The sequence below is a fragment of the Neopelma chrysocephalum genome, unplaced genomic scaffold (assembly GCF_003984885.1).
Source record: "Neopelma chrysocephalum unplaced genomic scaffold, ASM398488v2 Primary Assembly neopelma1_65, whole genome shotgun sequence".
Classification (NCBI taxonomy): Eukaryota; Metazoa; Chordata; class Aves; order Passeriformes; family Pipridae; genus Neopelma; species Neopelma chrysocephalum.
This window is the reverse complement of record NW_020897722.1, coordinates 8,451,615-8,475,459: the sequence shown is the minus strand read 5'-3', so window position 1 is coordinate 8,475,459 and position 23,845 is coordinate 8,451,615. Positions and strand designations below refer to the sequence as shown.

The 23,845-nt window shown below is 50.2% G+C and overlaps 2 protein-coding genes across 2 annotated transcripts in view; both read right to left on the bottom strand.

Moving 5' to 3' along the window:
* Nucleotides 1-1,470: 1,470 nt before the first annotated feature.
* CLEC19A (C-type lectin domain containing 19A) lies at nucleotides 1,471-9,595 on the bottom strand. Its single transcript, XM_027683917.1, has 5 exons — nucleotides 9,505-9,595; nucleotides 3,854-4,019; nucleotides 3,275-3,368; nucleotides 2,384-2,516; nucleotides 1,471-1,617 (listed from the first exon to the last, which is right to left on the bottom strand). The coding sequence occupies exons 1-5, from the start codon at nucleotides 9,593-9,595 to the stop codon at nucleotides 1,538-1,540; spliced, it is 564 nt and encodes a 187-aa protein (XP_027539718.1). The 3' UTR covers nucleotides 1,471-1,537.
* A 2,639-nt stretch (nucleotides 9,596-12,234) lies between these two features.
* SYT17 (synaptotagmin 17) overlaps nucleotides 12,235-23,845 on the bottom strand; it is a 34,030-nt gene continuing 22,419 nt past the window's right edge. Inside the window, exon 8 of the mRNA XM_027683916.1 lies at nucleotides 12,235-13,404. Within this exon, the coding sequence (XP_027539717.1) occupies nucleotides 13,208-13,404 (197 nt within the window). The 3' untranslated portion in view covers nucleotides 12,235-13,207. The remainder of the gene's footprint in view (nucleotides 13,405-23,845) is intronic.

Here is a 23,845-nt window from a genome sequence, read left to right as displayed (position 1 = left end):
CTGGAAAGTCTGAGTTTTGAAATGTTATATTTCTAAGATGGTGACATCAAGGGGGACCAGACAATTTTATGGGGATGCTTTTACCCATCTTTGCAGGCAGTGGCTGAGATGGGACAGTCCAGGGTTGTCCCAGCTGCTTTGGTGCTCTGAGACCCTGGGGCTTTGCCACAGCAGGGACAAAATGGACACATGGCTCCCGGGAGAGGGCAAGGGGCCCCTCTGCAGCCCCCTCTGCACAGGACTACTTGCAAAGCCACCTGGATTCTATAGGGCTGTGCGGGATCAGAGTTCACACCCCAGAGCTCCCTGGGGAGCACTGGATTTATTGCATTTGACTGGGTCCAGTAGTGCCCTTGGAGCTGTGTCCCCTGAAGGAAAACCATGTTTTTACCTCCATAGCACTGCCTTTCCCTTGGACCCTGGCATCAGCTCGGCCGCATTCAAGCCCTGCAAATTCACCCACTTACAAGGAGGAGGGTCCCACCTCCCCACTGAGCAGTTCAAACAAAGCACACTGCAGCTGCCACAATCACACACACCTCCCCAAAAATTATTTACCTGGAAGACAGAAGTACCTCTGTGGTGCCTCCTGCAGCACAGGAGGACATCAGCAAGGACTGAGGGAAAGAGCATCACTTATTTCTCGGGAATCAGGGTTGCACCAAACGCTGCAAGTTCTCCCCACCCGGGACAGGGCTGTGAGGGTGGGATGACCCCCCGCTGACCCCTCTCACATGCCCTCCAGCTGATCCAGTCATCCCTAAGTAGCCAGGGCCAAACCCTGCTCACCTGCTGCAGGCAGGGATGCTGCAGAGGTGTGGGGCCAGCCACTGCCCCACATCCCCTGCGCGGTGATGCTGTGTTCACTGGGGGCCGGGCAAAGGGCGGAGTGAGTACACAGGCTGCCCCAGGGACCCCAAAAACCAGTCAGGGTCAATGAAATAAACTTTTCCATGCACCCACTTCCCCACCACCACCTCTGTAATACAGAGCAGATTGGGAAAAAACCAGTTTCTTTCACACAAACCCCCGTGACCCTGGGGAGTCGCTACTACTCAAGTCCCAGAAAGACAGAGGAGCCTCCACCTGCTGTTTGCTGTTTATTTTAGCAGAGAGAAAAATAATGTGGACAAGAGGCATTTTGCATAACTTAACAGAAAATAACACTTTTCCTTCACAGATCAACAGGCAAAAACACTTCCTACACATGGCTATTTTTTGGTGCTAACAGTTTGATGTATTGGTAAAATCATGGGCTTCCTCTAATGCGCTGTGATAGTTAACCTGAAATCCAAAGCCAGACTTGGGCTTGAGGGGCTCCTTTGCTGTTGAACGTAGCTCCCATCGCTCCCATCGCTGTCGAGCGCCGGGTTCACCCCCAGGGCACTCCCAGGAGGGATTTTACAGCCAGGGGCTGTCTGGGGATGCCAAGCAGTTCCATGGCTCTCACAACCCATGCCATGTCCTGACTGCTCTTCCCTGGCATGGCTGGAGAGGTGACCCAAAATGAGGGGGAGCACGGGCAGCGCCAGCAGCCTCAGTCCAGGGCCAGTGAGGGGATCTTGCAGACGAAGGGGAAGGCTCTGCCACAGGCATTGTCGTTCCAGGAGCGCAGTGCTACCCCCCAGAAAAACCCAGACATTAGCTGAAAAAAGGCACAAGGAAGTAACTATGCACCACCCTTGGGACCAGGACCTCCTGCCATTATGGGAGGCTTTCCCTGGGTGTGCTCCCATTTGCACCACTCCCAGCCATGCCCCCTTCCAGCATTCCCCTCCCCATCTGGAGGGGACCCTGGGCCCCAGCTTGGACATGGTAGTGGAGGAGTAGCTGCAAACACAGTTCTGTACCCCCAAAAATATCAGGAGGCTGCCTGTGGACAGGGCATTTATATATGTCTGGGAGTCTGGACACAACTGGCTGGTCTCACTGGCAGTGAAGATGTGAAGTGGGATTTTTGCACAGGCAGGGTCTTGTCCCACTTCAGCAAGATTCCCTGGCCTGAGCGTGGGAGAGAAAAGGTGGCAAACCAATGGGTGTTTCCATGAGCCTCCCATGTGGGATGGGAAATGGGAAAATTTGACCTTTGGCTAAAATTGGTAATTCTTCAAGGCAGCTGATGTTCCTGCCCTGCTGCTGCTATGGGAGAGGGAGATGGGCTGTGAACAGTGGGAAAACAAGTATGTGTCTGTGTGTGTGTGTATGTACATGGTGAAAAGGGAAGACACACCCCTTCTCTGTAACGAAGAAAGAAAATAAGACTGAAAAATTAAAATGAAAATCCTCTGCCTGCCTCCAAACTCTTCAGAAAAGCAGGAGCTGTGGTGCATTGAATTTATTGACATGCAAACAACACTGAAGGTGCCCTCAGCGCAGCACTCACCGCTGCTGTGTCTGTACCACATCTGCACACAGTCCTCCTCCTCTGGGATGGAGTGGATCCCGTCGTCAGGCTGACTCCCATCCCAGTAGTGGTAGTCGTAGGAGGAGCCGTCTGTCCACTCGAAGTGACCCTCCTGGCATGGGATGGGTGGAGAAAGGCTGTCACTGCAGACCCGGGACTGCAGAGGGTGAGGGGCCCACTCCCTTGGAGACCCCATCCCCGGTGCCACACAGCCCAGGGACATGGGGAGAGACTGTCACCACTCAGCAAAGGCCAAACACCTTGTTTGGGCTTTACAACTGAAAACTTCCAAGGACAGTCCCAGAATTCACAATGTTCTCAGCAGGGAAAGCCCAGAAATTAAATCCATATTTTCTTTTTTAACACCCCCACCCAATTCTGTGTTCCTTTTCCTCTTTCTTTTCCATTCCTTTCTCAGTATCTATGAAAAATTTGCTGACATGGACTGTTCTCCTGATGGTCTCGATTTTTCTTTCTAACATATTAGACTATATATTTCCAACATGTCAGCTTTGAAAAGTCACAGAGTATCACAAGAGAGCAATGGAACTTGGTGATTTTTGACACTGGAGACCTTTTCAGTTTATTTGCTCTTCCTGAACAAGCAGTACAATACTCCTTCTATTAATCCAGTAATAAAATATGAATAATTATTAATTATTTATATTCATGTTAGTAGCACTTCTTAAAGCAGACTGGAAGGGAAGAAATGACAACTTTCTCCATGCACTGCACAACAGATCCTATGACACCACCTGGTTAATGGGGCTATAAGGGGCAAAGGAGAAAACCAAGTGGCTTTACAGGGGGAAAACGCAGAGAGGTGAATTTTTCAAAGCCATTTCCCACGTGATTTCAGAGAGCTCTCACCTCACGCAGGTCGTTGAGTCCCGTCCAGATGTCGGTGGGGATGCCGGGCACGCGGCTGTTCACCAGGTCGTACACAAACACGTTTTCTTCCCAGCTGGCAAAACAGAGCAACACGGAGCCACCGAGGGGGTATGTCAGCAAATGGTCAGGAGTGTCCCTAAGCATTCCCCCCACCACTGGACCCATGGCCAAATGGGCCCCCCTCTTCTAATTGCTGCTGATTACTTTCCTGGGTCTGGCAAGAGGAGCATAGTGTTGGTGAGAGCTTGGGGAAAGGGAATGAGAGAAAAAGCCTGTGTAATCATATTGCACTTCCATCCCTTTTTCAAGAGTAAAAAACACAGTTTGGGGAAATTTAGGGAATACTATGCCAGTTTTCCTGCCAGTCCAGGAAAAGACATTTTCTATATCACCTTTGTGTGCCCAGTGCATCAGACTTGACCAGGTCGCTGCAGCAGAAGGATGCTTAGGCTGGAACACGAGGCTACAGCTGACAGAGAGATTGTGCTGTGGGAATGGGATTTTGTCCCCATTTTCCTTCCTCCCCATGCTGTGATGACATGTTTCTGCACCCCTCACCTGTGGATGGAGGCCAGCTTGGCTGATCTGATGCCAATGGAGAACTCGGCGCAATAGAGGTCGGCTTCAGCCCAGGTTTTGTTGATGGGGAAGTACCGGTAGCAGTGACCTTCGTACTCCGTCCAGAAGAGCGGGCAGGAGTAGGCGTGGACAGGCTCGGGCATGGCTGGGAGCAGAGCAGAAGACAGCTGGTGGTGGTGAGGCAGCATTGCCAGGCAGCTGAGCAGGCAGTGGAGGCAGCAGCGGCCAGCCCTGCTCTCCTACCTCACCCAGGGAAGTAACCACCAAACACACACATGGAAAAACCAACCACTGCGGGCGCTGTACAAAAGTTTGCAAAAGTGAAAACACATTTTGCACAAGTTGTGGGCTTCTCGGTTTTAGCATCTGCCTGAATCAGGAGGGATATTCCAAGCCAGCCTGACATCATTTTCAGAAGAGGGTGCTTAAAATAAAGGCACTGACATTTGCTACTGGGGAAACCAAGATAAGGGCTCCTCTTGCCTCTATCAGGCACCGCCAGAGCCACAGTGCTGGGATGGGAGCTGACAGCCAGGGCTGCGGGGTTATGGCCGTGTTCTGCCCTCCTGCAAGGACAGCCTGCACTTCCTCCCTCCAAGGAAACTCCCTCACCATCCCTGTCCCTGGATGCAGCCATGCACGTACGCACACGTTGGATTTCAGCCCCATAAATAGCCGGGCGAGGCGCGTGTGCCGCCAGGAGCGGTGCCAGCCTATCTGCCTCCCACCACGAGATAAGAGCTGGGGCCATGGAGCTGCTCATCGTCCCTTGACACTTTTCAGCACAGTGGGGAAGTTGCCCCAAAAGAGGCCATTGTGGGGGCAGGATGTCTTTCTGGAGCCTTCACAGTTGCCACTGTGTAAACACGGCAGTGGCGTTAACATGTTGCTCTGATCTCCTCCGTGCCTTGCTCCCTGTCACACATGGGGAGGATGCAGCACACACCACATCCCCCCAGCATGAACACAGGTGGAACCCCCAAATCTTGGGGCACAGAGGCTTAACTCTCTTAGCTGCTGGTTTTTGAGCCTTGGGGCATTGCCAGCTCCCCCCAGCCAGTTCCCACATCCCCATGGAGTCCTGGTCCGGAGTCAGAGCTGCTGCTGGAGCAAGCAGGGCAGTGGGCAGGGTGGGTGTGCAGGGGTTGAGAGCAGACATCAGATGCCATCAAACTATCCAAGCAGGTAACAGGCTCAAGACTGGAAAGGTCAGGGTGGTGCTACAGGGCCTCCAGTACTCAGAGGCCGTGGGGAATGGCTTTTCCCAAGGGTGGGGAGAACAAAACCCTGCCAGTGGCAATGAGGGATGTGGGCACAGCAAGGGAAGCAACAGCACAGGCAAAAGGAGAGGCAAGGTGAATCCAAAGCAGCTGTGTGAGTGTTCAGGGAGCCAAATCCTTCCCTGTGCCAGTGCTGGCAGCTCTTCGTGATAATTTCATATTTCATCAGCTCTTTCAACATGGGGATCTCTGAGTGTTCTACAAACAGCCAGCTCCTGGGTCCCTGCTGTCACAGCCCACTTCCAGGTGACAAACTGCAAATGCAATGAGCCTTTTTTTCCTCCTGAACAAGGCCAAGTCAACTGCCAGGCCGTGTCGGGCGGTCACCCTATCAATCTGCCTTGGGTCCTCCAGCCATCCCTCGGGAGGAGCTGAGGCTGGGGGCAGCTCTGGACCCCACAGCAACAAACCCTCGAGGGGCTCAAAGGGCTCTCCCATCCCCCTCAGCACTAATTATGGGCTATGGAGGAAAAAGGATAAGGCATGCTGGCCTGGAAGAGCAGCATAGCTTTAGGGGAGGGTGGCCAAATTGTAGCCAGCTCGGTGGCTATTCAGGGTTCAGCTCTCTGGTTCACACCTGGTCATACTTGCATTGGGAAAAACCTTAGAACAGCCTTAGGAAATGCAAATTATTTTATTGTAGCAATAGAGCAGGACCAGAAACTCTGAGAGCTGATGTGATTCCCTGGGAGTCAAGCACTCCTTCCCTCATGATGCTGGCCAAGGTTCCCAATCTTCACCAAACACAAAGCAGAGCAGGGGCAGAGGGTCAAACCTACAGGATGAGGCTTCAGCTTCACCACCACGTCACGGGTGAGGCATGTACCCCCATTCAGGGCAGGGCTGGGATCTGGTCCTGGCTCACAGAGACTCGAGGTTGCTGTTCCTTCTTGCAAAATGCAAGCGAGAGGTCTGCACCAGACAGGCACCACCAGCAACTGGGATTTTATTACAGCGCCTCGACAAACTCCTCACCTCTAGCAGCGTGGTGGCAAAATTCACAGGGCTTATCCCAGCAGCATCCCCAGCAAACGGAGCCTTCACTCCTGAGTGCTAATTGCAGTGGGCATCCCAGTGTCCTGGGCTCAAAGACGGGTCCATCAGCACCCTGACTGCCAGGCAAAATCACCCTCCTGTTTGTTCAGAGCAGCTGAAATCAAGTCAGAAACTGACACAGTCCCTCTTTGTTATTCCATACTGCTTCCCATTAGGTAGCATTAATTTGACGAGCTTCAGTGAACCAGAGGTGCCTGAAGGAATTTAAGGTTAAATATACCAAAAAGGAAAATATGGGAGGTCAGCTTTTAATTAGCATCTCTTCTGTTAGGTCAGGATCAGAGGCTTTGTCTGTCTCTTTGGAGGAGAACTACTGCTCCCAGTTTTACAGGCAGGAACAATTAGGGGAGCTGCTTTATTTGGGGTCTTCGAGGGCTATTTTTAGCAGAAAGGCCATAAGAAATCAGATGTATGGTTGTGAGTATAGGAGCCTACTCATGACTCTATAGGAAACCCTCAAAACCCAAGCCAGCAGCTGTGGGTGCTATTTTGATCTAGAAGAGGACAAAGGTAGCATTTTTGGGGTATTTGGACCAAATCCTCACTTTTAAGCACAGCAGCAAAACATCACCCCAGCACCATCAGCTCCTCTGCACAGGACAGGAGCAGCACAGCCAGTGCCTGCAGGACAGGGGTTCCTGCTGACCCCGGGTCAGTTCATCCATTTGTCTCCAAATTCCTATTGAAAAAGGATGGCAAGAATCCTTTCTCCCTTTGCTTATTTACAGCACAACAGTTTCAAGGGCAGGACCATGTTTTAAGGCAGCACCAGCAAAATAGATGTCCAGACTTGGCTGAGGATAAGATTCAGATCAGGCAGCTGTTACTAACTCAGAAAAGCTGAAAAACAAGTGTTTCTGGGTCAGAAAAATCTCTGGATTTGTGTCAGTGCCAACAAAACTGGAGCCTTTTTATTTATTTACTAGCTGAGATCCACTGTAGAACCACCAGGAACATCACTTATCAAAATCTTGCAGAAGCTGGCACTGCTCTGCCAAGAAGTTTCACTTCCCCAACTGGCCTCTTTCCAATTAGAAATAATTAACTGGAAAAGTCCTAGCCAGTTTCACAAGAGTTTTTTTTCATTCCAGGATGCTACTGGAAAAAACAAAACAAAACAAAACAAAACAAACCCCAACCAGCTCTGTGGCTCCCAAACACTCAGCTGCTGAAGAGCAGGTTTGCTCCTGATCAGCTTCATCCCAAGGAACAATGCTGCCTCACCTCCACGGATGCACAGATTTGAGATATGAAGTTTGGGGCTAGGAGAAGGTTGGCAAGAGATGCCCGTGCAAGGAAGATTACTGGGGGAACTGTGGCTCCATCAGAGGGTTTTGGACAGCAGATTGGGTCAGGTCAGTGCTGACAGCAGATGCTCTTTTTGCTACAGAACATCAAAGAGCTCCATTTCATCAACAGCGAACAGCTCACCAAAAAGCTTAGGGGCATTAGGAGACACCTCACTGAAAGGCATGGTCTTGAGACATGCCCCCTTGGCACATCCACAGGCTAATGCTGCCATCTGACCTGAAAAAGCAAGTGAACCTCTTCAGCTCTTGGCAAGCAGCTGGTTTGGAGGATGTCCATCGACACCAAGAGGCTTGTCTGGAGCTAATGCCAAGGGAGAAGAGCTGGGGAGATCCCTGTCAGGTTGGCTGGGCCCTTCCCAGGGCAGAGCTGCCCCCAGAGCAATAATATCCAAGGGCTGGGATGCTGAGAGTGAGGGATGGGGAGCGGCCCCAGCTGGCAGAGTTGGGGCTCAGGACGAGCATCCTGGTGCTCACCAACACTGAGCCACCTCTTATCAGCTCAGGCCATGGGGAGGGCCAGCAGCATGGCTTTACCCTGGCTTGGCACTGCTGGAGCAGTGGGCAGTTATAGGGCATGGGTAAGACAACAGGGCTGGGACAGGGGACCCCCAGGACAGCTTCAGGAGAACCCATCTGTGGCTAGGCTGGGGGGTTCAAAGTGCCAGCTGAGCCAGGCCTCCACCCCACCACAGTCTTGACACATCCATGTCCTCATTACTGAGTAGACCCAAAGAATAGGCATTAAAAAGGGGAGGCTGTGAGCCAGAGCCCATGTCAGGGGCTAAGACAGTGCTGTTGTGTGATGTTAGGATGCCCCAGGGCACCCATGGGTTTAGAAGCACTGACAAACAATGCCACCTTCATGTTACTTGCAATATTTGTCTTTCATTAACAGATGAAAGAGTCTCACACTGAGTGTCCACCATCGAAGCAAGCAGATCAAGGGAGGGATTTTGGTCTCGTGTGTCTGGGGGTTATATGGAGCTGGAGGGAATAATATCCACTGATGGATGTGAAGCTCATTTAGGTAATATTTCCACACTCTGAAATGTTTTTTAAGGTGCATGTTACAAATCTCCAAGTAAAATATTTAACAGCAGTTGAAGCACATTGGAAGGGACATCCTTTCACACCAAGGGCTTTGCTTTTCAAAATCCTTTAATGAAACCAAGCTGGTTTTACAGCTTCAAATCTTCCGCCAGGTATGTTGGGAGTTATAAGGATACAGCCAACACCGGCAGCAGCACTCCTGCAGCTGGCACTGACAGATAGCAGTTATCTTGCAGAGTTTTTTCCTCCTTAATTAGTTTTGGCAAAGCTCCCACGGATTAGTTGTTTGGCAGGAAAGTTGGGCTTGTATCGATCCTTTTTCTCACGATCTCACTGAACAGCACTTAAAGAGCCCCTTTCTGCTCAAATTCCCAATAAACCTAACATGGTGTGAACAAACTGGGAGCAGCAACTCTCACTTGCACCAACCCCATGTGAAAGTTTGGAAGAAAGTTAAGTGACATACAGCAGTCACCATCACCAACAGCTCTGAGGGAAAAAAAGGAGAATAAGGGGGAATCCCATATTTGGGGCCACTTTTCACACACAGTAAGTGTGAAAAAATTAACGGGGAGCCCCCGTGGCCACAGCCCTGCATCCCTCTCACGTATGCCTTGTGCAGTCCCCGCAGGACCCACAGCAGGGCCACGGCCCCAAGCCACCTCATGGTGTTGGTGAAGAGCAGACACTGACACACAGAAACAAAGCCAGCCCAGAGAGACCTTCGACATCCCGATGAGAGGGACCGGGGCTGCCCTTCTCGCGTCCCCATGGCAAAGAAGAAAGTTGATTTCAAAGAAAGTCGGGGACTTCTGGAGCAGGCGGAGCAGGGGGGAGCCAGCTGCCGGTCCCACGGGAGACACAGGCGCTCCTTCCCTGCCGCAGCCAGCGCCCATTAAATCACCTTCACCCCGCGCCGCAGCCGGGCACTCACCTTGGCTGATTTTGATGTTGGTCTGGGGGAAGGCGTGGGCGGCCAGCAGGGCGGCAGCCAGCAGGGCGCACAGCGCCCGCCCGCAGCCCATGGCCGGGCCGCCCGGGCTCCGCTGCCGGGCGCTGGGGTCGCGCTCGGCCCGAGCCCCGCGGGCTATGGGGGGCGGCCGCCGGCCGGGGCGGATATAGGGGCCGCGCTGCCCCCTCCCCCGAGCAGTGGCTTCTCCGCAGCCCGCCCCCGGCTGAGCCCGGCCCCGCTCAGCGCATCCCAGAGGGGACCCGCGCCCGGGGCGCTGCCCCCAGCCCGCCCCCAGCTGAGCCCGCCCGCGCTCAGTGCATCCCAGACGGGGACTCGGACCCGGACCCGTGCCCAGGGCGGTGCCCCCAGCCCGGCTTGGGGTGCACGCTGCTCCCAGAGAGCCATTGTCACCCTCCGGAGCTGCAGGCGAGCAAGGACATTATCCCTCCTCGCCCCTCCAGCCGCATCCCGGGTTGATATTTAGTGTCCCCATCCCGCGGCGCCGCGCTGGCTGCGTCCCTCGGGATGCTGGCGGAGGGGGCTCGGGGCAGCCCGTCACCTCGGGGGGGGTGACCAACGGGACCTTCTGCCTGCGGGCAAGGCCGGCAGAGAGCGGGCAGGGCCGGCGGGAGGGCGAGGGCTGTGCTGACACCGGGGAGCGGCGGCGACCGGGCACCTGGGGAGGCAGGGGGAGAGGGTCCCAGGGCTGCAGGGCAGACGGGTGTAATACATTAGTGCCCCATTTTGTGTTGGTTGTTTCTTGTTTTGGTTTTGTGGCTTTTTTTGTTGTTGTTGTAGTATGTTTTTTGGGTTTTTTTTTTCCTTCGTTTGGTTTGTTTGTTTTTTACCCAGAGCAAGGCACTACAACAGCCTGGAAGAGGGAACCCCCAGCTGTGCCCGGGGCTCCAAGGCTATTTCGGAAACACACACAGTGCCCATCTGCCACGTCTGTGCTCGGTCCATGCAGTCCTGAAACAGCAGAAAACCTGGTATGATACAGCACTCTGTATCATTAATAGCCAGTATTATCCAGCATGTCTCCTTTCCGTGGTCAACATTTGGTCGGACATAAACTTCAGTTTTTTAAAAATATTGTATAAAGTCCTTTCCTAACTGCTGCAGTGGTAAGGGAAAGAGCACAGACACAAGTACTATAAAATTTTGTGGCCCTGTTCCATTTCCAATTTATGCCTTAAATCAGCATTGAACAAACTGCTCAGGAACACACTCAATGCTGTTCCCTTTTTATTCTTAGCTACCAATTAAAATATTCAGCATTTTTTGGGACTTCAGTTGGGATGACCATTTTTAGAGGCAAGATTCAAATACAAACAATTTGGAGTGATAGGAGGCCTTCAGTACAATAAAGCATCCAGACTTACTCCAGAGACTCATTCAATCAATTTTCTATATTAAGTTTTCTTTGCATTAAATAAAGCCTTTTAAGAACACCTCCCCCTCACTTGCATACATTGATCTGAAACTATATGGCTCAAGGAAAAGCTTATTGCTACAGTAGACCACTAAAAATGAAGGAATTGAGATTATTAGAAGTCAAGGCATGCCTTCTCCCTTCTTTTCTGTGTGTCGTCCCCAGATAAAGCCAGTGTTATAAACAACTTTCAGCAAACTACGGAACAAAAATCTTTGAGTATATTAATCTACTTCCCAAGCACGGATGTGCAGGTAGGAGAGATCCTGAATAATTTTTATCCTGTTTCTAACAACAGACCCACGGCACCAGCAGCCCCCCAGTGCAGGTGGGAGCACTGAGCCCCCTGTGCTGCCCCTGAGCCTGGCACAGCAGCTGGGCACCAGCTTTGCTCCCAGCACTGGGACAGCACAAGCACGTTAAGCACACAGTGCCAGCTGGAGTTGCAGGGGCACTTTGTGTTACCTTCCAATTTCACCAACCATGAGATGTGCTTCACCTGCCAGGTGCAGCCCCAGGAACAGGTCTCAGTGATTCAGCCCTCGCACTCCTCTCGCTTCCCATCCTGTGTTCTGATTGCCCTGCAGGTCGGGAGCTCCTCAGTGTGTTTCCATCCTGCTTTTATTGACCTTTCCTCTGGGTTCCCTCACCAATTTTGGGCATCCTCTGTACATGACAGCCCCCTCCCTGTGAAACAGATACCTCACAACTCCGAGGACAGACTCGGGGCAAGAGTACCTTCTGTTCACATTTCATCCCCAGTGTTGAGCAAAGCACATGGCTGGGCTCAGATCAGCTCCCATGGAGCTCGTGCTGCTGCCCACAGGCTCCAGATGGAAGAATATTAATGTCCACAGCAGTAACTGCTGAAACCACAGCCCCTTGTCTGAGCCTTTTCAACTTTTCATAGAAGGAGATCTTCCTCCTACAGCAGTGTTTGCCCAGAACTCCCCTTGGGGTCCCTCTCCACTGTGATTTATTGATGAGACAAACCAGGAGGAAGCCAGAGAACTGTTGACCTCACTGCAAGACAGAGGAGGAACTTCACCTTGCAGAGGGGCAGGTTAGATCCACAACGTGCTCGGAAAGAGGATGCCCAGCCCTGCAGCCACCACTGCCCCACTGCTGTGTGCTGCCAACACAGAGCAGCTCCCAGTTCATCTACAGTGAGGAACAAGGGGGTAACCACCAATATTTTGGCTTTTCTTCTGCCATAAGCATAACTGAGGGAGCTCAACAGAAAGCTGAATTCTGGCAAAAAGTATCACCCCAGTCTACGCGGCACAATTAAATAGAATTTTATTTTCAATAAATATACAATCTGCATCATACCAGACAATATGCTGTGAAAAAATAAAATGTACAGAAGCAACCAACAGGACAGCTTGACCGTAACTAAGTTCGCTTGGTGACCTGGAGAACTACCAGGGTTAACACACACAACACAGAAAGAGCCACTGCAGTCTGTGAGAGAATTAAAATTGTGTATTTTGGGTCTTCTTAACCGCAAAAGTTCCTGCAGGAGGTTTCTTTTGCACAGCACGAGTTTGGAAAGATGCGAGCTGGTTTTCCCAGTACGAATGGTATTGGAAATGTTTATTTTGCTATATCATCACTGTATCTACTACACACACAGACTGCTATCGAGAGTGGCAGGTCTCACTGATGACGGGACATCAGATCCATCTGACGTGGGGCCGCACAGCCACACGTGTGCCCCGGCACACAAACGCACGCACTAACAGGAGCTTAATTCTGTTAAAACTAGTACAAGGACAAAACTGGAGTCAGAATCGATTTCACCACAGGTTCTACTGTTTAAAAAAATACTCTAGCCTAATTACCACGTTCACCAACGAGAGCACATGGGTACTTATATCTCTGAGAGGATGAGCCATGGATTTGGACTGGAAGGACAGCAGAGGCAACTCCCAACTCCTCCACCCACTCTGCACTTACCATGGCACCTGCATGTGCAGCCCATGCCGCCCGGCCACGCGCTCTGCCACGCGGGATGCAAACAGCTGAGCGGTGCCAGGGGCAAGCAGCGAGAGGTCTGGCCCCAGGGGAACAGCCAGGACCCGGTGGGACATGGTTCACAGATGCCAGTGCGGCCAGTTGGGTGCTGGCAGCTGCTTCAATCCAACAGAGCTGCTGTGGGGTGTGTGTAGGGTGTGAGGTGGGGTGTTTTGGTCATCGGTTTGTTTTTTATCTTGTCCGCCTGCTTGGTCTGGCTGCCGTTAGTCTCCCACCTCATGTCACCTCCAGGGATGCTGGGGAGACGCGGTCGCACTCCTCCCGGGACCGCAGGCTGTGCCACTGCTCCACGGCCGTCCGGTGTGCGTTCAGCATCCGGCGCCAGTGGTTGGACTCGGGGGCACCTGTCGAGTACTGCCCGATCACGATCCTCCCAATGAAGTCATTGCTGCTCTTCACGTTGTGCCCGTAGACTGGGGAGAGCAGAAACAGAGACTGGTCAAGACAAAGGCACCGCTTGTCCACCCAGAGCCCTGCCCCAGGAAACGAAATATCCTGCACGTGTCCCCTCACACTGTGTGCCACATGCCAGCATTTCTGGTATGTGACTCGGCACCTCAAAAATGTTAGAGACCAAAACAGGAGTTTGGAAGGAATAAAATAAGCTGTACTACAAACTAAAATACAATTCAAATTAAGCAAAACACAGATCCACAGTCATCATGGAATTTAGCAAGAACAGGTGAAGTAGAATCATACCGTGGTTTGGGTTGGAAGGGACCTCAAAGATCATCCAGTTCCAGCTCCCCTGCCATAGGCAGGGATACCATCCACTAGAGCAGGTTGCTCAAAGCCCTGTCCTGTCTGGCCTTGAAGCAGAATTACAACTAAAGAATTACATGTAAAGAAGTGCCAAAAGCTCTTCCTGGGCATCATGAAATGACAAAAGCAAACCTGCAACCTGTGCCTGGAGAAATGCAGAAGCAGCATCTCACACTCTCCTCCTCCAAATGCACGTGACCCAAACCGCTCCAGTGCTAATCGACAGCGTTCCCGACTGGAAGACAGGAACTACACATGTCCAGGCTGTCAGCAGGATGTTTACGTGGAAATGATTAGCCATAATTATCACTGCAGCTACTTGTTAGAAGTCCAGGAAAGAAACTGAGGGAGAGGCATCAACCCCACACCCCATCCTTTGGATTAGCCCAGTCTCCTGGAACAAAAGATTGAAGACAGCAGCAAACCCTAATGACGGGCCCAATCCTGGGAAAGGCTGAACACTCCCACCAGACAGGAGCAAAAGCCCTTTGTGTGCTACAAATTGAAGCCCTGCTTTGGCTCATTAGAAAGTTGAATAAAAAGTCTTTGCGAGCTGAAGCCAGGATATCCACAGGCACTGGCTGGAATATTAAGGATTAAAAAATCTCCTCAGGAAAGAGACAGATTTTTAAGAACAAATGTCTGCAGGAGCTCCAAATCCAGCCAGGCTTGCGCAGCAAGAGCATGTTCAGCATGGAGTGGAGCCGTGAGCCCAGCACTGCCATCACTGCCCCTGCCAACAGCACCAGCTCCCCAGGGCTGCTGGAAACCAGCACTGGCAGCAAAGCTACATCTGGGATCCCTCACAGCACACCCTTCCAGGCAGGCAGGACACCGAGCACTGTGCACTTGACCTCACTTTTAGCAGGGCACCTTTGTCAAGGTTGCGTATTTCCTATTACAATACACCCCACAATTGATTAGTGTTACTTTACTGTGGCACTCTGTCACCTCCACACTCTGCAAAGGCTTGTTCCTCACCACTGCACCAGTCTGGGATCATGTTCCCTGGGTGACTCAGGCACCACCTGCCAGTGCAGTCCCCAAATCAAGCTGAGCAAGGTTACATCTCACTGTATCCCTTCTGACAGCTCTGACACACACAGTTCATGGGCAGAGATGCCTCTGCTCACCAAATTACCTGTGGATATTTTAGGTAACGGCAAACCTTCAAATGCCCAAATAATTTGTCCAAATAATTGCCCTAAAAACCCCAATCTGCAACTCAGACTCCTGTAAGTTTATCTTCAAACAATGATTTGGGGTTCACTACCCCAGCAGGAAGACTGCAGCTGTTCTGCCCATCACCAGCAGCTATCTAGGGGTGATGCCATCGACTCTCTGAGACGTGTCACCGAGCAAGTGCCCCTGTCAAGAGGCCAGGTTGGTGTTATTTGGAAAGGCCACCTTCTGAGGATGTGGTGAGGAATTTTAAGCCATCCATTTCCAACTAGTACACAGCTTGTCACAGTTATTAACGAGTTCTCCTACAAGGCAATGGATCACAAGCATAGCTAGCAGGACTATACTAAATGTCCTGCTATGATTTATTACCCTAGAGAAATCAAATATTGTGATAAAATTTATGTGCCATGTTAAAAGTACCCCCAAAACAAATTTTTTAACAGGATTTTTTCCATCTTTTTTTTTCCATTCTTTTTTTTTCAAAATGAAAGAAAATGAAAAAAATGAAAGAAAATCTTGGGAGATAATACCAAGTAATTTAAACCAAGAAGTCTTACAGACCATCAATTAATCACAGGGTAAATTAACAGTGGGGAAGTACCCCAGGCATACAAATTCTTCAAAAACATTCCATGCCAGGTGTCCTAAGTAAGGGGACCTGTTATTTTACTGTTGATCCAAGTATTTTGAATTCCTGTAATGCAACTTGCTAATCTAGTCGTGACAGGTAATTAGCATGCTGAGTCCTTTGGGGTATTAATGAGCTAATTATACAAGCATTGTTGCTTCTATCATTAACTAGTGCAGAGAGCACAGAGACTTATTGCTGAAGAACAAGGAAGACATTTTCCAAGGCCAAATGCTTACTCACACACAGACCATAAGAGGTGGCACTAGATCAATCTCAGGTTAAACTCGCAGCTTCACTGCAGCAGTCTTCTCAAAAGATGAGAGATCTTTGTGGGCCAAAAATTCTGCTCCACTCATCAGTTCATGAGCCTTTTAAGCTCAAGGACATGCTTTTCTGAGAGGCTAACTGCTGTATTGCACTCATAAATGGCCAGGATTTGCTGAGCAATTTGCTGATGGCTGAGTGGTACCGAGCTGTGGCACGGACCTTACCCAGGAGAAGTAGGCATTGTGAAAATAAGCTCTTTCCTTTGCTCACATTCAGGAGCACAATTTTTCCTGTTGCTATCATTGGTTCTTCCAAGAACAGCTTGGTAAAGAGAACTGTAGGAGCCCAGAGTCCCAGGAGAGCAGCCGAAAGCAGAGGCTGGCTGTGCCGCCAGCACTCATCCTGCCGTGGGCTTCTGCCCTGGCACAGGGAGGGGAAGCAGCTCCCCAAGTCCTCCCTCGGCTGCTGCAATCACTTCTCAGACACAGGAGCAACCGTTTCCTTGAGCACCAACAAGCAAGCACCAGCCACTGCTGTGCTGTTTACACTCATGTCTGACACTTCAGCCTGCTCCAAAACCCTGCAGAAGCAGTTACCGTCACACGCTTGATACAGACCCCTCAGGTACTCATGGACTGACAAGGGCTCCTTGTGCTCAGCCTCAGGAAGTAAAAAGCACCTGCTCTTTCCTTCCAGCTTCTTCCACAACAGGTAGAGGTGGAGAAGCCCCTGTGGTCCAGCCATGGGCAGCAGCTGAGCATTGCTCCACTCTCCAAGCTCAGGTGACAGTACAAGTGGACTGAACTGTGTTCCCCGATGTCTGAGCATCCCCTGACAGAGTCTGAAAGGAGCTCAGAGTAAATTTCAGATTAAATCTGCCCTTGGCCACAAAAAACAGTAACTCCTTGGAGCTGCTCAGAGGCAGAAAATGAAGTAATTATCATCTGGGATTTTCAGACTGACCCAGACTCTGGTTATGAACAGGTAGATGCTGCTTTCCATTTAAGAAACCTATTTTCCTGACAGAAACTATACACCTGATCTCATGAGCTTTTTTCCTACCATCAGGGTAATTTACACAATAGCAACATCCATTTCTAGGCCAACACAGAGCAGAAAGCAATTAAAGAAGCAGAGGTCAAAACAATTCCTTCTGCAGCTGCTCTTCACTGAGGGATGCATTTGGAAACATTAAGGCTTCTTAAAAAGAAATTCTTCATAATAGAAATGCTGAAATACAGAAGAAAATTGGGTTCACTTATGTCCATTAAATGGGTTGAATTCTTGAGAACAAGTTACATGATGTAAATAAAACATTTTCATGTTATATACTTATTGATGCAGCGCTCCTAAATGATGCATATCAAAGTGATGGGGCCCTCAGTGCCACATGAAACATCTTTGGGGTAAGGGCCCATGTGCCCCACAGGGCTCCTGCACAGGAGGGGTGGCTGAGGGCCCCCCAGCCTGGCTGCCTGCTCCCTGCAGGGCTGAGAGCACAGCAGGGTGGGTATCAGGCACTGCACAGCCCAGAGCTTCTCCCCAGCAGGGCAGTGACTTCCAGGGGATGTGATGACACTTGGAGCTCCAACATCTGGCTCCAGGTCCAACTCCAGCCTGAGCTTTCCCCTTGTCTCCTACCAACCTCAGTCACGTGGAATCGCATTTTACCAGTCAACTGTTTTGCATGTCACTACATAATCAACCCATGAGGTTGCCCAGATGGCATCAGCCCTGGCACCAGATCCAGCCAAAACACCCTTTACCTTCCCCTTTGCCACCACACTGAGGCAAACTGCCTACCTGTGAAGAGCACGACTGCAAAGCATTTGTCATCTGTGTGTTATGTGCAATAGTACAATTTAAGCTGGCATTTCAGATACTAATTCATCCTTGATTGAACTTATTAGCAGCTTTGAAATGACCAAGGAGGAGCACTGACTCAGAAAATTTCCTTAAGCTAACTTCAAGGCTACCAGTACCGTATATGTGATGGGGAAGAGCTTGTGACTTGCAGCTGGGGCCGGGCACAAAACCTCTGCACCTCCTGCAAACCCTTTTTCAGATGTGCTCAGCAGTTACTCAGCAGTTAAGGCTGTGCTGCACCACCAAGTACGGCCGCACAGCGCCTCTGCTGCTGCCTCTCTGGGAGTAACAGCAGACGAATCTCAGCGTGCTGGAACAGCACAAATAACTAACTCTTCTTCAGTCACCTACATCGTTACCTGCAACACAATTAAAACCATTTAACTCAGAGAAAAGAAAAATAAGCAAAAACATGCCCAAGGCTGCACATGGGCAACTGAGGGGCAGAGTCTCCCTGAGGACACAGGTCTCACAGGTTCTCTGGCAGAACCACAACACTGTTTGCACTGACCCACCAGCACTTCCTGCACTTCCCACTTCAGCCTCAGCGCTTGGCAAGGTCTCAGAAAGTGCCCCCTTCACACACCTGCCCCACTCGGGCAGGCAGTGCCTCAACCCACCCTCGGCAGGCAGGAGCCAGTGCCCAGCCCTCTCTGTGCTGACCACCAAGCGCTGCCACCAGCCACTGGGGGTGAGCTGTCAGGTTAAGTAGGACTGAAAACTAATTCTGAACTGCTTGACATCAATATTGAAAAGCTATTTAGCACAAAGAGGTGCTGCAAGGAGCAGCAGCAGCTGGGCTAATGATGCACACCGAGAAGGTCACAGGTATGGACCAAATCCTGCCCCTTGCTCCCTGAGCATGGCCCATCATATTTAGTAGAGAGGAGAGAAAAGCACAGGAGAAGATGCCGTGGTTTCACATTTATCAATTTAATCTCCGTCAGGCCCTGATGTGCACGTAAAACTCGCTTCCCAGCCTCTCCTCCACGAGACTGCTCCCTGCAATGTCTGCACCTGCCCAGTTCCAGAGGGAACTGGAACTACTCGAGCGCATGGCCGAATCCTGGCACAGCTCCAGCGTCCAGCTGAGGCTCCACGAGGGAGAATGCCACAACAACAAGACACTCTCTTCGGAAAATCATTTCCCTCCCTCAAGGGCAGCCCCTGTGCTCTGGCTGGGGCACCCAGGGAAGGGGACCCTGCAGATGCACCCCAAGCCACGTGTTTGCCTAAGCAGGGTCTGGCCTCAGACAGGGAGAGGAAAGTCCTGTAGGAGACAGCAGGGACCCAGGGTGCAGGGAAAGTGCAAGAGCACAAGTGTGTCTTACAGAGATCTCAAGGGGATGCAGGGATGACACCTCATGACATTACCTCATCAGGAGAAACTGGAGTAACGGGCTGGATGCATCTATCACAGCAGCCCAGAGGATACTGAAAAGGAGTATCTACAGCTGGCTTTTTCCACCTCCAATTCCTCCTTTTGTAAAATCGCATCTTAATTCTCTGCACTATGAGCCCCAGATCCAACAAAGCACATGGATGGTTTCACACATATTTACACACCTCACACAAAGAGGCTCCAGCACCAACACCATACAGCACCTGCACGAAGGCAGCGATGGTCGTGAGGGAGAGGCAGCCTCTGCCTGCATGAACATCTCCTCTGATGGCCACAGGGCCAGGCACAGGTATTCCATTTCCAGACACTGCTCTGCCACCCACAGCTGCTCCCGCCACCAAGACTTTTCCTCATTTGATACACGGGGAGATTCCAGCCTTGCAAGACGTTTGAGCAATTCCTTTCACCACAGCGTGACCCAAACAAGATGAAGTGCACAGGTCAGGAGAGGCAACACTGCTTAAATTAAGGGGCTTGGCAAAAGCAGTAAGCACCGATCAACCTGGAGAGAGGGGGACTTGCTCCTTTCTTTAGGAGAAAAAGATTCCCTCAAAATTCCAGAGAACTCCAGCACGAGCCGTTTCTGCCACAGCTGATGCGGTACATTTAATAACCAAGGCCACTTGAACAACCTAATTCTGCCTTCTAAGCAAGAAACAGATTGGCTCAGGAAGCATTAGCATATTGTTGCTCTCACCAGGATTAATGGCGTTTCACTCCTCCTCGTTAAAGAAGCCAGTGTGCTGCAAAAAGCCAAATCCATCCACAGAGCATCTTCCCTGAGTGACCCTGGGCCAGGATTGGGGCTCCAGGACTCCACTTAGTATCTCCAACCAATCCTTGCTGCCTGCTCTGCTGTCACCTGCTCCAGGCTGACAGACAGCATCTATCATGGAGTGGGACATCCAATCCCCCACAGATGGGGACTGAGAATTGAGAGCAACAGGGACCTTCCTCCTCCAAAGGGGATTTGAAGCCTTTGCATTGTACCTCTGCAGAGAGGCTCTGCCAGGCAGGGCAGGCTTCAGGAGGCCAGTGTCTCCCCCTGCCAGCACATCTCCCTGTGCCTTTCTCCCAGCACCCTAAGGTGTCCTCACAAGACCTGCTGGGACACCTGGAGTGGCCACGGCCCCTGGAGCAACCTGGAGCAGTGCACTGCTCTCCTCAGACCTGGGCATGGACCATATGGTGTCTGGTGCATAAATGCATCAAGTGTTTTATAATGCCAGACACAAAGGCCAAATTCTGATCTAAATTAAACAGGTATAAATCCCCAGAAAACCCGGCGCTGACATCAATGGTTTTTTCCATTTTTTCTCCTTTGGCTAAAGTGGGATTACACAGGTTTAAGCAAGGATCAGATTTTGCTTCTGAGCTCCAGATATGGGAAATATACAGACAGTCCAATACTTCAGAAAGACACATTTAATAGACATTAAGAAACAATTTTCCAGCAGCAAGTTGTCTAATCATCCATCCATCTGAAAGACATTATGGTGCCCAACACGACAGTGTTTCAAAAAAGAAACCACTTCTTCCACCTGCATTCCACCATGGGAAAAAAAAAACAGTTTAGTCTGACTCATATATTTTTTTCCCCCTATATGTGTGCAAAAGACAAAGTGCCTGAATGTTTGTTGGGGGTTTTTTTGTGGCAAAGAAAAAGCAATAGGAGAAAGGAGAGATGAGCATCTGAGTCAGCAGGTTAAAATGTAGATGTGTGATGACTCCAGATACATGGTGGTTTCTGTGCTTGCAAACAGGCATCTAAAGATGATCCTGGCATCTCAAGGTCATGCTTCCACACAGCCAGGGAAATCAAAATTCAGGTGTATTTCAGGGAAAGCCTGAGGATAAAAACATTATCAACCTTCAACCTGCTCAGCAAACTGGGATACTTCAAAATCAGTCTGTTAATTAAAAAAATACCACTGAAAAGCCTTGCTATCTCTGCATCCTGTTCATGGAACATTTACAAATATCATGCAGCAAGCAAACACCAGAAGCATCACCTTGTCTCCAACATCTACACCACAAATCTGACCACCAAAGCTGATGGTGAAAAACAGTGTTAAGGGCTGAAGAGAGAATGCTCGTGAGCTGCACCCTCAGCCAGCACTTACAGGGAAGATCTCACCAGCTGTCACACACATATCAAGGTCAACTTCTCCACCAACAAGCAAACTCTAGCCCAGTCTGCTTCCCTCCCCCAGGCAAAGCATCCTGTCCTGCTGGAGCCGTGGCCAACTTCCACAGGGCAATGGGGCAGTGGGATGAGCCCCACCACTGCTCTCCATCAGATACCATCAGTCCCAGTGCTGTCCTAGCTCCAGCTACACTCCCAGCCAGGTCAGATGGCAAAGCACGTTTTCCCTCTGCAACTGCACAGACAGTACCCTGAGCACGAAAATGATTTTTCCCTCTTTGGGGACTCTGGTCTCTTCACAAGCCATAAAGATCCTGCCACTGTAAACACGTACAAGAGCTTATTTAAATGGAGAAAGACATACACAGTCACCACCAAGGACCTCGGGGAGATAAATATTCCCTAACTGTGAGTGCTGAAGGTTGCCTTTTTTATGGTAAGTGATCAAAAGATGTTAACGAGTCACCGAGATGCAGTTTGCCCTGGAGTGCTGATGGTTTTTATTGGGCCATCTGGGCTTTACTGTAACACAAACAGCATTACTGACGATTGTTATTAACAACATTATAATCATTAACAAAATACTACAGTGCTCGGATTTCAGGTGTTGTCCACCCTCCTGCTGCACAGCCCAGGATTTCTGAAGGTTAGGCTGGGATTTAGAGGACAGCCTGCCCAAAATCCAGCAGTGGGGACAGCACAGGGTCTCTAGGCACCCAGCATCCAGCTCTCCTGAGCACAGAGGCTGCATCTCAAATAATCTTTTTTCTTCTTGGACATGACAGCTGACAGCCTTACTGTCAAACTCCACAAACTCCACCTTCCCCTTACCACTGGACAAAGAGTAACCAACACCTTTGTTCACAGGTATACACGGTTAGGAGAACACCCTGCCTTTCACAGCCTGCCCCATTTCTCTGCAGCAGGTGAGCCCATGACTTGCCTGCACTCAAGAACAAGGTGGCACATGGGAGGATGATGTCAAGTTGCCAAAAAAAACAGGAAGTGGAAAAAAGAACCATCCAAGAGTGCATTTCTGTTATATATGGCTGTTTATTACCTAGACAACATATCTGATAGAGTAAATGAAAAATCAAACATCATCTCCACCAGCTGTTGACTCACTCATCATCTTTTTTTTTTTCTCAGGACATTAGACTTGTTATGAGTATCAGTGCCTTTCCTGGTTTCAGCCTCTTTTGGTGAGAAGCTGTGAACAGACAATACTTGCAGCAGCAATCCTGACCCTGGATGCCTCTTCCTGGAGAGGACATCTCCACCTGAGCTCATCCCACCTCATTTTAGGCACTAAACTGGGACATGTGAGTTAATGTGGAGTGACAGCTCCAGTAAGCATTTGAGGTAGGAACAGAGGGCAAGGCAGAAAGGCAGCTTGTACAAGATGTCCTGCACCAATGTGGAAGGAGAAGCATTTTGGTCTCTAAATGCCAATAATTTACAGTATTGAATCCTTATATGCCTAAGGAGGAGGCAGGATCAAAGAATCAGCCCAACCATCACCTTCCCCAATCTTGGCTAATGCAAAGCTGTCCCTGTGCACCCCATCTTGGAGGCACCCACCGCCCCTCTCCTAATCCAGCCATGCTTCAATCCTGGCTTTGGTCTGAGTCCAGCTCTCCAGAGCACCACCAGGAAAGCAGGGAGCAGGACAGTGCTTTACTGTCCACTCACAACGCTTGCACACACAGTCCCTGCTAAATCACAGCAAAATGGTGGAGAAATCCTTACTAGAGTGCACTAAACCCAGACAGTTTTATTCAAGATGTGCAACAGAAAAACACACAGGGGAAAAAAAATTAATTTTACTTTGTCTGGATAGTGCCTTACTTTGCAGTGTGGTACCAGCCCCATCAGGAGTCTGGAGCCCCAGCTGATGGGAACTGGCAGGATTCCATGGCTTTCCAGTGAAGCCAAGCCAATGTAAAGACAGCTGCAGACTGGGTCCAAAATATGAAGCCACAGAAAAGGTTCCTCTAAATTATTGAAGACATACTCACTTCTGGCTCCCATGACTGCTTTTACAGCTCCCTCTCTCCATTCAAAGCATCATCACCCACCCGTTAAGCAGGATTATTTTCCTTTTCAATTGGACTTTGAATCAACAGCAAATTTAATTAACTGACCTAATGGACTAGAGCTGTGTATTGAAAAAAGGAAAGAAGAAATAAAAAACAACTCCCAACAAAACACACAACAGAAAAAAACATTACTGCAGCAAAAAAAAACCCCAAACCAAACCACCCAAGTTAAACCAAAACACCCAAGCACAGCAGGAGCAGCCAGCCCGAGGCCACCCACAGCAGTGCCATGCCCAAGCTGTGTGTCACCCTTCAGTCCCAGAGCAGCCAGGAAATCCTGCCCCACCGCTCTTCCAGAAAGCTCTGCATGTTCCTTCCCAGCTTTGGAGCTGCTGGGGACATTTCTGGCCTGGGATTATTTATTGCAACGTTCAAAGCAAGCAATATGTCACTTTGAAAGTGAAGCACCACTTACAAGGCTCTCCGCTGAAATCCGACTGAGCGATGTATGGTGATAATTCAGCCAACTTCCCATTGGCTTATTTTGAGAATACAT

Coding starts and splice junctions, on each gene's coding strand:
- CLEC19A (XM_027683917.1), bottom strand. CDS start 9,595: ATGGGCTGCGGGCGGGCGCTGTGCGCCCTGCTGGCTGCCGCCCTGCTG. Junction 4,020..9,504: donor CAACATCAAAATCAGCCAAG/GTGAGTGCCCGG, acceptor CTCTGCTCCCAG/CCATGCCCGAGCCTGTCCAC. Junction 3,369..3,853: donor AAGCTGGCCTCCATCCACAG/GTGAGGGGTGCA, acceptor CTGTTTTGCCAG/CTGGGAAGAAAACGTGTTTG.